General features: G+C 39.1%; 1 protein-coding gene across 2 annotated transcripts in view; it reads right to left on the bottom strand.

Moving 5' to 3' along the window:
* The window catches only part of BARD1 (BRCA1 associated RING domain 1), a 79,126-nt gene that overhangs the window by 32,819 nt on the left and 33,303 nt on the right, over window positions 1–13,004 (bottom strand). For both annotated transcript variants that reach the window (XM_020799036.3, XM_078379121.1), the window contains one exon: window positions 11,214–12,226. In XM_020799036.3, the coding sequence (XP_020654695.3) occupies window positions 11,214–12,226 (1,013 nt within the window). The remainder of the gene's footprint in view (window positions 1–11,213; window positions 12,227–13,004) is intronic.

Below are 13,004 nucleotides of genomic sequence, written 5' to 3'. Positions count from 1 at the left end.
TAAAGCAATCTCTGGGCAGTTTACAATTGAATTATGCAGGCTACACATTGCCCCCAAGGGGGATCTCAATTGATCAGTCTCAGGAGGATGGAAGGCTGAGTCAACCTTGAGCTGGCTACCTTAGCCTATCAAGATCAAAGTCAGGTCGCAAGCAGTATTGACTGCAGTAATGCAGTTTAACCACAAGGCTCCTGAGCCAAGACAGCCAACTATTCTCCAACCTTCATAAGTTATAAAAATGAACATTAGAAAATCATAATGAATTACTATGATGGCTTCAGACCACATATCCCTTTATGAGCCCGCCTGGGCTTTAAGATCATCAGGGGGAGGCCATTCTCTTGGCCCCACCACCTTCACAGGTACATTTGGTGAGAACACAGGAGAGGGCCTTCTCTGTCGCTGCTCCAAAATTCTGGAATTTCCTCATACAGGAAATCAGGCTTGCCCTGTCTTTGCTGCCTTTCTAAAAGCCTTTTATTTTGCCTAAAGAGGGTGACTGTATAAGAAGAGGTTCAAAAAGGGTGAGGAGGAACTGGAATTTCTAATGCTGTTATTGTTTTTAATGTCTTTCAAATGTCTTTTTACTACTGTTTTTAATCTACTAATCTTAATGTATTTGTTTAAATCTTTTTAAATATTGCAACAATTTATTATTTTAGCTTTTAATATTTTTTCTTTTAATACTGTAAGCTGCCTTGGATCCTATTTCGCAGAAAGGCAGCATATAAATAAATATCTTAAATAAATAAATGGCTTGCCTTTTCAGTAAAAAATGTAAGAAGAACCATACCCAATCACAGCAAAATCCTATCTAGCTGGGGCAGTTTCTCAGTAAGAATGCATAAAATGCTGTTCTACTGTGACTGAGCCTCAAAATGGAATTTCCCCCTTCTACCACAACTACACCATGTGTGGATATTTTAATTAAGCTACCCATCATGTCCCCAGATTCCCTGTCTTTCCACTTGGCTTATATGATCTTCCCCTCTCCCATAGCCAGGGTGATGAATTTTAAAGCCTCTAGACCCACTTTTGATTAATTGAAGTTTACGTATAAACTCCCCACTTTGAGCAAACTGCATAATCCCAGGGCACCCCAGAAGAACGGTAAATGGTAAACCCCTTCTGAATACTCTATAGCTAAGAAAAGTCTGGCAGGGATTACTATAAATCAGAATCAGCTTGATGGCACCATACAAATGGGTAGCTCAAACAACGGAAACAATGCTCAGCTTAAAATTAGAGGTGGGCAACATGCAGCTCCCCAGCACCTCCACACCCCGTTTTTTTAAATTTAAAAAGTCCCCTCTAAAGGGTAGAGAATAGTGCCATGTTTTGAAAGGGGCCTGTTACCCTTTCATTCTCACACCCCCAAATTAAAAAAAAAATAACAATTCCTGGCCATTAGTGGGTAGAAGGGAGGTCTTTATTAAAGGAAAACCATTTTGTAAGAAATATATTTCAGGGGTGAGGGTCATGGGAGTGGGCTCAGCCTTCCAAGGTCCTGGTATGAGTGCGTCCAGAACTGAACCTCTGACAATCACCTACCTCTACAGTGGTTTAAACTAGTTGTAGTTAAGATTAACACCTCAAGGTTGATGCAACATAACAAGTCACTGTTATTAAAAGCAAATGCTTCCAAACTTTTCCCATTTGTGCAGGTGAAGAAACTCTAAAACACTATTTGCACTTAAAGAAAAAAGAGCATTTATTGCTACAGATATTGGCATAATTTTTTTAGACACTATTCAGTTTCAGCCACCATTTTCATGTAGTATTACCAGACCTCTTGATGGCTCAGTTAGGTCCCTCACCATTTTTTTATATACACACTCCAAATTCATGTGCATAAATACTCTATTTTCATTTTTATTCAAGTAAAAACATTGACCAGATGATCAAAACATCTTTAAAGATGCAGAAGTTCAGGCAAATATTTCTAGTACAAATGAAAAAATAAGCAGCTCTCAATCTATGATAGAAATTTTTTAAAAAATTACTTTTAAAAAAAACATCATCTGTCATCTAACCTGTAAATGTGGCTAGGGCTACAACCCATTAAAAGAAAAGCAGTGTTCAAAATACAAAGAACAGGTCCATCATGCCCATTGATTGGAATTACAGAATAGCCTAGAAATACTTGTTTGAAACCTTATGTTTGAACACTATAACGCAGCCAGAAATTCTATTTTAAATTAAGGGTTACTTTGGCTGTTCAGCAGAAGTGTAAGAACAATTTCCATCTCAGAATATGTGTGTGTGTCAGTTTTCTGTTTCTCTCTCAGGAGGGAGAGTATACAAGGGTGAGCCATTTATCCTTTCACTGCTGCGTTCAGAAAATGTCACACCTGACCAAAACAAGGAGAACGAAAAGCTTTGGAACACATTAACGTCCACGAAAGCCCTTCCTTTTTAACTCTCTACACTTTCAACAGGTTTTATTTACAGAATATTTATTTATTTATTTATTTATTTATTTATTTATTTATTTATTTATTTGATTTATATCCCACCCATCTGGTATATTCTACCACTCTGGGCGGCTACCAACATATGCTAAATATATGTAGGATAAAAATATATTATGCACCTAAAACAGAAGATCAAGGGGGATGTGCAAATCAGGTCTTTCCTGCTCCTCTTTTTTATGTTCTCTTCCAATTCTCTCAGCATAGAGAGTGAAAAACAAAGAACTAGGAAACATGGTTATCTAGCGGCCACCCTACAAGCTCCCAGAAAGACCACAACAAACTACCTGACAACATGTTACAATAAAAGAGGCCTGGTCTGGGTAGACCAAGATACGGAGGTGGTTATGGAAGCAGACCAGGCAACAACCCATCCTCAGGGCAGGCTTGATTTTAATGAACTTTTGGCTGCCCCAGAAGAAGGAATGGGAAACCCCTTCTGAGTACTCTCTATTTCAAAAAAAACTCTTAAAAGGGCTGCCATTTGTTAGAATGGACTTGACAGCACATGATTATCATTAAATATATGATGTACTGTATTGTATTACAGTTTTATGTTGTCCAATGCGCTCAGGGCTTTGGTGGTAAAAATCAGGATATTTCATCACTAGATAAATAAATTGTATGTTGGAAAGACAAGAGACCATCAAACCCTGCAAAGGAGTTTTCCCAGGGTGCCTGAGTTCTCAGTATGGACACTAAGTCCCCTTAAGACCCCCACTTCCCAAAGCCTCTGCTGCGCTGCTTGAACTGTAGCCACTGCAGTTGTCAGTGGTCCCCAACCTTTTTCTTGGACTACAACTCCCAGAAGCCTTCACCACCGCCTCTGCTGGCCAGGATTTCTGGGAGCTGAAGTCCAAGAACATCTGGAGGGCCAAGGTTGGGGACCACTGGTCTACATGACACAAAGGGATGGAAGTCTTACTCCAGGCCACCACTGCAAGGTAGGTTGTGTGGGGCTGCTATAGAAAAGAGCTCAGGGGAGCATCGGGGCCTTATCATACTCCTGAATGCAAGCATGCTGGTATCAGTATTTAGGAAGAGCATCAGAGGAAAAAAAGTTATTTTCTAATGAAGAGATAGGAAAACAAAGAAAACAATATGAATTGCCCAACCTGTGAGTACATCTCATTTTAAAATGATGTACTGTATATGAATACAGCAGAAGAAAATAGCATTCTGTCCTTAGTTTCAATTCCCAGTCTCAGAAAAAGTAGAAAAATCATTTATGACAGATTCAAAGCTGATTTAAAACGTCTGAGAAAGCAGTAAGCCCATCTCAAATGAAAGCAGCAATTGGGAGAAAAACGCATAAAATGATGGGAAGTAAGCACTGGTATTTGGGAATTGAATGCTACATTTTTAGGTCTTCCATTCCTAAATTCCTTCTGTATTTTTATAGATACGATAAGACAGTTCCTGGATGCCGCTTTGATCCAAAAATGACTAAAATTATAACTCACAAACCTGTTTTATCTCAGCACAACCTAAAAATGACAATATCCACTTAATGGCACTCAGCTTTCAAATACAATTGGTCTTGTCTGAAAAGAGGAAAGCAAAATTGGGGAAGCAAGGAGATTTTCTGGAGGCTTCCGCTATTTTTCTACTGAATTTCATGACCTGCCATTAGCCAGGAGCTACTGTTATCGCCCAGAGGATTTAACTTTTTACAGAAGACAACTGATTGCATAAACTGTTTGCAAAACAAGGTGAAATTAGCCTGATGAAAAAAGGAGAGCTTTCCAGTTTTCTGCAGCACTTTTAACACAGCTCACTTAAGGAACAGCTGTAGCTTTGTAGCTACAGTACCACTTCCATGTGGGGAATCTCCCCTAGCTGCTGCATACACAGGCCACGGATCTGAGTCCTCTAGCCACATATCTGACACAATGTGGATTCTCTGCCTCGGTCTCCCTTCCTCCGACCTGGGTACCCAAACAAGTAGGCAAAACTCATGTGATTATTCCAGAAGCATAGATGTTATCTTTATTCCACAGCCACATGGAAAGAAAGGAGGAGAGTGATCCTATACAGTTGTAGCTACTTACAGCAGGGCAGAAAATCTCATTATTGAACTATGATATGAGGTGGGAAGTTTTTTTCTAGCATTTAACTTTTCCATGGAAATTTTTGTATTTCTTTAAAAAAATCATTTCATAAAATCCATTAGTAACAATGAATCCTAACAGCCTAACTGTTTCAATCTGAAACTGAATTTAGTAGGGCATGTAATTTTAAGGACAGTGGTAGTGAAACTGGAGTTGCCCTAATGACTTCAGTGGAAAAAGTTGGAAACACATACATAGACAACAGCAGGTTTGTGCAGTTTGTAGAGTATGCTCAAGCCACTGTGTCAACAATTTTCAGTGCCTTTTCTCCTTAAATTTAAACGAAAATTGTAAAGGAAGTGCATGTTTTAGTAAAAACATAAAGCAGTCTAATAAAAATAAAGTAGAACATAATATTTAATCAACACATTTTATTTTCCCCAAATCGAATATTTCAGTTCAAATTCATATGGGCTGTTGGGATATTATACAGGTGAAACAGACATGCTAAATCAGACCAGGTTTTGTGGCATTAGAAAGTTTTCCAATTCAGGGGTTCAGAAAAATCAACAAAAACTGTGATTCATCAGAAAAGATCAAGGGAGGAAAACAGTGCTCCGGGTGTATCAGATGGTGCATTTGTCTCCCAGCTTAGGAAACTGCAATTGGGTAAGATGACTGGCAACGTTCTGAAGTAAACCAAGGTGTTTCAGAACTTGAAAGTGGAGACAATTAGTGCTTTTAATAAGATATTCACACAGTTATGCACAGTAGGTGGCATTTCAATACAAATGAGCAAGAACCTTCCAAAGCAATGAGATACTTCCCCCTCAGAAGATTAAAAGCACACACACTCACACAAAAATTTAAAAGCTACTCTCTAAGTAAGATGATTAATGATCATGCCAGAACACTGAGGAAAATGAGAAGCCACACAGATTGTGATAAGAGGCACAAAAGCAGAGAGGGAAGTGATAGAGGTGTCACTTTTAGCATTCCTAAATAAAAGGTTATGGGCAAGTTGCATGCCACTGACTACAAGGCACTCTCATTCCCCTTGGAACAGGGACGGAGAAGCAAGAAAAGCAGAGGCATCTACACTTTTTACTGCTTCTTGTACTTTGCAGATCAACTCTGCGGCTAGTTTAGGATGTTATTTTGTCAGAAACAGCATGAGCTCATGTGCCTACTTTTCAGCATTACTCTGTTTAAGAAGACAGTCCTAGGGCAGGACTCAGGCAACAACAGCCCAGCAAATCTTACCCAGAAGCTTCTCTGGACAGTGTGTGTAACTGTCCGTTCCCCAAAAGAAGAATTACCTTAAAACAAACTAACTAACATCTAGTAATAGTAGCTGTAGTAGTGGCACAGCCAGCATGTACGTAGTAATAGGGACAAAGGGCTTGCAAAAATTCAATTGCACAAACATAAGTACAGTTTTTATGAAGGGTGTTTATAGACTTAACTTTGTACTTAACATCAAATATATATTTTTTTCTGGTTACAGATATAACTACAGCATTAAGAGAATTATGGAACAATACACCCACTTAAAAGCGGAGGAGACTGTGACTCCTCTCCAAGAGGACAATGGGTTTTTATTTATATTTTAACTGCTTTTCTCTTTCACCTTTAATGAATATGGTTGATAATAAAAAGCAGGGATTCCAGTTTACTAAGAAAATGGCTACATTTGCTTCTATTTATTAATGCAGTTCAGATGTAAACTCATCTAACTCTAGAATCCTTTTTCACAGCCAGTGTACTTTTAAGATGTTTATTATGAGTGTCAAAGTAGTAAAATGGGAAAGACCTTCTTGCAATTCCAGTTTAGATTGATCTGGAACAACAAAACACATTTAATTTTAAATGCCTAGTGTTGTTAATCCTCTTTTTAAGAGTCCAAAACGTACAACTCATTTAACTTTCATTAAGTTTGGTGTATTAAGCCCTACAAACTAATGAAAATAATATGGATTTATTTGATAATTAATGAAGTCCCAGAAGAATTAAGTGTAATTCTCATCTACACTCCTGCAAGATTGTTTCCATTACACTGACAAATCGACAAACATAATTGGAGAAGAAATTCAGAAAACTTTAATGGGGAAACTAATAGGGGGAAACAAAAATACTTTTTTTGCTGAGGATCCGAACCAGCACCTGGGTTAAATCTTCAGTGAATTTTAATGCTCAAAAACCAGTTATTTTATTTCAGCAGAAAAACAAGAGATAAAGGTAAATAGTATTTAACCCTGTCAGGGTAATATTGCCTAGCTATTTAACACTGTGTAGCTGGCTGGAGGCCAGAGGATGGAGAATCGGACTGCAGGACCTGAATGCCGTCCCAGGCCTCCCAGGAGAAGAGTCAGGCTGCGTGGCCTTGTGCTGGCTCCACAGTCCCAGGGCACCATGAGAAGAAGGGACTGGTGAACAAACCCGGAGTGCCCAATACCTACAATGCATTGAAAACGGTTGCTGTAAATTGGAATTGACGTGGTAGCATATAATTATTTAATGCAGTGGTCCCCAACCTTGGGCCTCCAGATGTTCTTGGACTTCAACTCCCAGAATTCCTGGGAGTTGTAGCCCAAGAATGTCTGGAGGCCCAAGGTTGGGGACCACCAATTTAATGGACTTCTAGCTTGACGCTGGGACGATACGGAGTTCTGTGCCCTGGGCTGAATTCCGACCTGTTTGGGAAGCCTGTTGATCACTGGGGGGTGGGTGAGTATGGCGGTTATCACAGTTTGATCCGGGAAATTCCTCAAACAACTAGGGGGCGGAATCAAGCAGCTGGAAAGCTTGCTTGCAAGTCGTCAGCAGCTGGCAATTGAGAAGCGATAAACCAGCTTAATTAAAATCATCTGTTGTCATTGGGTGAGAAATATTTTATAACTATATGGCTTTATGACTATCCCTGGACAAAACAATTCCCTATAACAGAAATAGCGTCTCTCAGCTTCAACATTCACGGAGCAACGGTGGATCTGGAAGGAGGAAGAAACGCAAAGAAAATAAATTGGACACCAATTAGAGATTTAATTATACTTCAAGGAAAGACGTTGGGTATTTTTTGGAGTTAGAAACGTAAGAAATCTTTCTCTTATTAGCTAACAACCCTGGAGTTATATGGGTTATGTTTTGACTACAACTATCTACAGCATTGGCAAAAATCCCAGAACTGGTGAGCAAGTGACCTTCAGCCTTCCAGGAGGGGAAATCCTCCAGGTCTGAGACTGGATTTTAAGTTTAACCCTAAAGATGACCAATCTACTTAAATGGACCTATGGAAGCAAGCACTGTATTCATGGAATTGGACTGATAACTACTAAGCAACTGGACAATGTTTACTTGGAATACAATTGTTTGATATCTGGGATATAATGCTACAACAAGAGAATTTTTGGGACGAAACAAAATCCACCCTTCAAGCAATCATAGAAACACTGAGAGCCCACAATGAAGGGATGAAATTATTCAACCAGCAACTAAAGAAGGACTATAGTCAACAAGAGACAGGGAATAATGGACAAGGAAATGAGAGGGTGGTGGATGATGTATGCCAATCAAAGGAGGGGCTGGAGGGAACTAGAGTAGAACTTTTAGGATATCTAATTTCAACCATGGAGCTGAGGAGAATTTTAGGTGTGCTAAGGGAAGATATGGAGAGACAACCAGCAGATTTAATTAAAAATAACCTGGAAGATCTATTGGTTATATATCAAGTGCAAAAAATGAACACAGATGGTACTAGGGATGGCAGAATCTTTAGAGAGCTAGGAATGAGAATTGGGAAAAGACAAATAAGGGAAGGAGTCGCTTAGAAAAATGCAAAGGGAAAAAAAAACATTAAGATGGTCTTCAATATTGAAATATGTATACACCTAACCTCTGGAACTGTAAGGAGACACATCTTACAAGAAAAGGGAATCAAACTGAAATAAGAGATCACTAATCAGTGTCATAACATGGTGGCTTTTAAGGTAAATTGAAGCTAGATATAAGAAGAGGTAAAACAAATAGTACTCAATTAACATAGATATGATATCTAATATATTTTAATTATAGATATAAGAAGAGGTAAAACAAAGAGTACTTAATTAACATATATTAGATATGAAAGACAGGAGGGCCTGGCGTGCTCTGGTCCATGGGGTCACGAAGAGTCAGACATGACTTAACAACTGAACAACAGCAACAAGATATGATATTGGTATAGACATAGCAGAAAATGTGGAGATAGAAATGACTAAAATCATTTATTATGTTTAGGAATCTATTTAGTTATCACTAATAAAAAAATACAAAGTTGGTTGGTTAAATTGCCACGAAATTATATAGATTTGAAACCAGAATTGCTTTTATGAGGTATCTTATTAGAAGATTTTGAGAAACACTGTATAAGAAAGAGAGCAATATTATGATAGTACCAATATTGTACACTAAAATACATATATGATTGGTTCAAATGTTTTAAAAATGTAAAGATTTTGAAGGAACAACTAAGACACCAAGATGCAAAAAAACCCCAAATAATTAAAAGCAACCCATGTGACATGATGTTTAATAAGCATGAACTGAATGTAGATAGAATGAAAAACCAATAACATGTTTTTAAAAAATAAAAATAATTAATTATACACTGTATGTGACATCCTAGAGAGGTCTCTAATCTGCAGTTGTTTATACTATGCGCCATACAGAGCAGTAGCCTAGCTACTTGTTGGGCGGGATAGAAATGTAAATTAATTGATCATTAAAGGGCTGGAAGGTCATGCATGACCTCTGGTCTTGCATACTTCTGCTTCCGGTTGCCAGACTACTTCCATTTTGCCCCTCTACCACTTCCTTTTCTGTTTCTCACTGCCACCCTGACAAAGAACAGAAGCTTGCTAAGACAGGGCTAGAGCATAAGGACCACCATGGCCTGAAATAATGCCCATCTCTCCTTCCCATTTTCTGTTTGACAGTGGCCTGTTTGCTATGATGTCTAATTTAGAAAACAATGGTTCACACTTCCCCTCCAAACTTACTTAAGTTTAGAAGATTTTTGAAGCTCCCTATCTGCAAAAGAGTCATTGATTCTCACCAATGGTTTGTAAACCACTGTGTCAGTCCTCCGTTACTAAAGGCCACAGAAAACAGGGCTGACAAAGACCTGCCCACAGTTCACTCCTCAGAAATACCCTTGCATGTGGAGGAGTACAATGACGCACATTACTTTCCCATACCATGCATTCAGAGCAATCTCTAAACAGTCCTAGACAGAAAGGACTTCTTTTGCTATTATAGATTAGGAGACTAAATAGGAAATGATGCATCCCAAATCACGCAGAAAAAGCTATTAACAGAAACAATGCAATACTAATTTGTCCACTTGTTTAATGTAAATTCTCCCTGACCAAAGGCTGAATATTAGAACAATAATAGGAATATTCTCGTTTCTCATTCCCATCAGAATTACAGTACTTCATTCTTTGAAATGTAGAAACATATTGCAAACCTCAAGGAAAGGGACTCTCATTAGGAGAAAACTGCAAAGGTAAGTGAGTTTTTCAGTATAACCTCGCTTAACAGCTTCCTTTACAAATATCTCTGTGGAAAGAGACCAGGGATAGTTTGCACACGGTATTTTAATGAAGAAAATGCTGATTTCAATGAACTGAAGGAACAGCAATTCCCTCCAAGCAGAAGCACTCTCATCAATACAATTTCCCCCCCGAATGACTAATTAAATATAAGTGATTTTAGATAGGGAATTTGTATGCAATAACGTGCAGCTTCTACGTCCATTAAAATAGAAACTTATTTCAGCAAGAATAACTGTATAGGGGATATAGATACTTAGATCAAAATTCAACTACAGAAAGCAAGTTACACCAAATTCATTCAGACAGATCTTATGAAGACAGATGGGGTTTCAGGAAAAGGAATGTATGTGAGTACAATATGAAAGTCTATTTTCCTTCATGAGCTGCAGCAATTTCACTCGCCCTTTCTACCAACCACCAAGCTGGGTTACAAATCCTCAAACATTTATACAAACCAAACTTGGACATCCAAAGAAGAAAAACATATAGTTATTCAATGCCTTTGATGCAAATAGCATTCTAACCACCCGATCAAAGTATCCAACAATCAGATGGAGACAAGGATTTTTTCCATGATAAAATGACTGACAGTTTTTTGACGGGGAGCTGGGAAAACTGCTGAGGGAGAGAACATGCAGAAGTGATTATTTACAGCAAAACCTTCTGCAACAGTAGTTACTTCTATAGGTAGGATTTTAAAGTAATTATTTATTCTCTTGTTATTCAAATGTACCCAAATAGTTACTTTTTCAGAAGTACCATCAGCTGTTGGTCAGTTATACAAAACACACCCTGTAATTATTGAAGCAGATTCTTAAAAGCTCCGAAATCCAGTTACAGTTGCACTACAAAAGGAGTAAAGCTACAGTATCCCTTCTTATGTAACAACTGTAATGTAACATACTAGTTATTGTAAAAAAACAAAAATCTACAAGTGACTTGTTATTTATAATGAGTTACTTCCAAATTTTGGGAGGATAAAATGTGCATCATTGCTACTGATCCTTGCAGTATATAAACCATATCCATACGTATGTTGTCCACAGCATGACAAGCACTTTGACATTCTGTTACAGAAAGAAAGAGATGCAGCCTACCTCAATGGAAGCAATGTGGAGTAGTGTCTCTCCTTTATGATTTCTCTTGGCTGATAAATTATTGGGAGATTTTTTGGAGAAAAGTTGGACTCCCTGTATTGCTCTTTGAGTAGGATTATTGGTCCAAGGTGGTGTTTCTGGAACTACTTTGTTACTTCCACTGTAATTTCCAGCGCTTCTCAGTGTGAAGATGGTGCTAACAGTTGGTGTAGACTTTACACAGTCAAAGGTAGGAGAGGTTTTACCAAGGACATGTTCAGATGACTGCCGTGGAGACCCTTTTACCAATGACATTCTCCTGCAAGAGCTCTGCTCCTTCCTTCTGAGACGTTTTGAGAAAGAAGTGGGAGATCCAGTCAGTAGCCTGCTCCGTTTCAGCCAGGGTGTTTCCCATTCAGAGGGGAGGCACTGTTCAGAAGTCAGGCTCTCCACATCAGCACCACATGTGCCAGACAAGTTATCGCTGCTCTTCCTCCCTGTGTATTTCACAGATGTACTGCTACCACCTGTACTGGGTTCGTTTGCATTTTGCACATCACCTTCTCCCATTATAGGCTTGTGCATTGGTGGGCTTTGGGGGTCAGGACTGGGGATGACCACTGTTTGACTGCAAAATGACACTGATGTTTCCTTGGTTTCATTCGGGCTGCTCTTTCCACGTCTACTGATGTTCTTCTGTCTCCCCTCAAGCAAACCCCATTGTTGGTTAATGTCTCTTAAAGTTCTTTTCTTCAGTTTCCTCTTACATTTCGGCAGAGCTTTTCGACCCTCTTTGAAAGGACCTTGAGAAGGAGGAGAGGAAACAAAGTCATACACTGAAGATGGGTCATGAGGCTGGCTGTCCTTGTTTGTCACCACCTTGGGTGTCACAGGCTGTTCTGCCCTCTCCGACTTCTTCTTCAGAGTAAATCTCATCTTCCTACTACGAGGACTGAACCACATTTTTATTTCCTTCTTCACAATTCCTGATTCACAAGTTACTTCTTGCGGAGCACAAAGATTATCACCAGAACCTGACAAGGAAAATTGAATGAATTAATTACAACAATGCATGGACTGTTTATGGTCCAAGTAATCTTTAACACTAAGTAGTTCTTAGTGAGATAATAATCCTATGTCTGACCTGTCCTATTGTGGACTGCATGTGGGAGGTTAAATGACAGAATGTTGCACCACACACAAACAAAACCTTTGGTAGGAAATTTTCTGTAAATTTTCTGTACAGTTTTTCCTTCTGATTTGCCAGCCAATCCCAGAGGGTAGTACAGTGGTGCCCCACTTGACAACGATAATCCTTTCCAGGAAAATCGCTGTTAAGCGAAATAGTCGTCAACCGAAAAAAAACCACATTAGAATGCATTGAAAACCGATTAATGCATTCCAATGGGGGAAATACCTGCTGGTGCAACGAAGATCCTCCATAGGGCGGCCATTTTGCAATCCCTGTCTTGCGGAAATAGCTCCGGAAAACAGCGGGGAGCCATTAACCAACAATCAGCTGTTTTTAATCGTCTTGCGAGCAATCGGTTCGCGAAACAGGGACCTAATCATCGTAAAGTGAAAAAAAACCATAGGAAGATCGTTTTGCGATCGCTATAGCAATCGCAAACAACCTCATCGTCAAGCGATTTCGTCGTCAAGCCCGGGTTGTCATCAAGTGGGGCACCACTGTATGTTATTTCAGACAATCAGGCCCAGTTGCCATTACTCCTCCTTAGCTACATACAGACAGTCTATTACAGTCAGAAATACAGTGGTGCCTCGTATAACGAGTGCCCCGTTTAACGATGA

The sequence above is a fragment of the Pogona vitticeps genome, chromosome 1, assembly GCF_051106095.1.
Source record: "Pogona vitticeps strain Pit_001003342236 chromosome 1, PviZW2.1, whole genome shotgun sequence".
In the NCBI taxonomy this organism is placed as follows: domain Eukaryota; kingdom Metazoa; phylum Chordata; class Lepidosauria; order Squamata; family Agamidae; genus Pogona; species Pogona vitticeps.
This window is presented reverse-complemented; position numbering and strand designations above follow the sequence as displayed.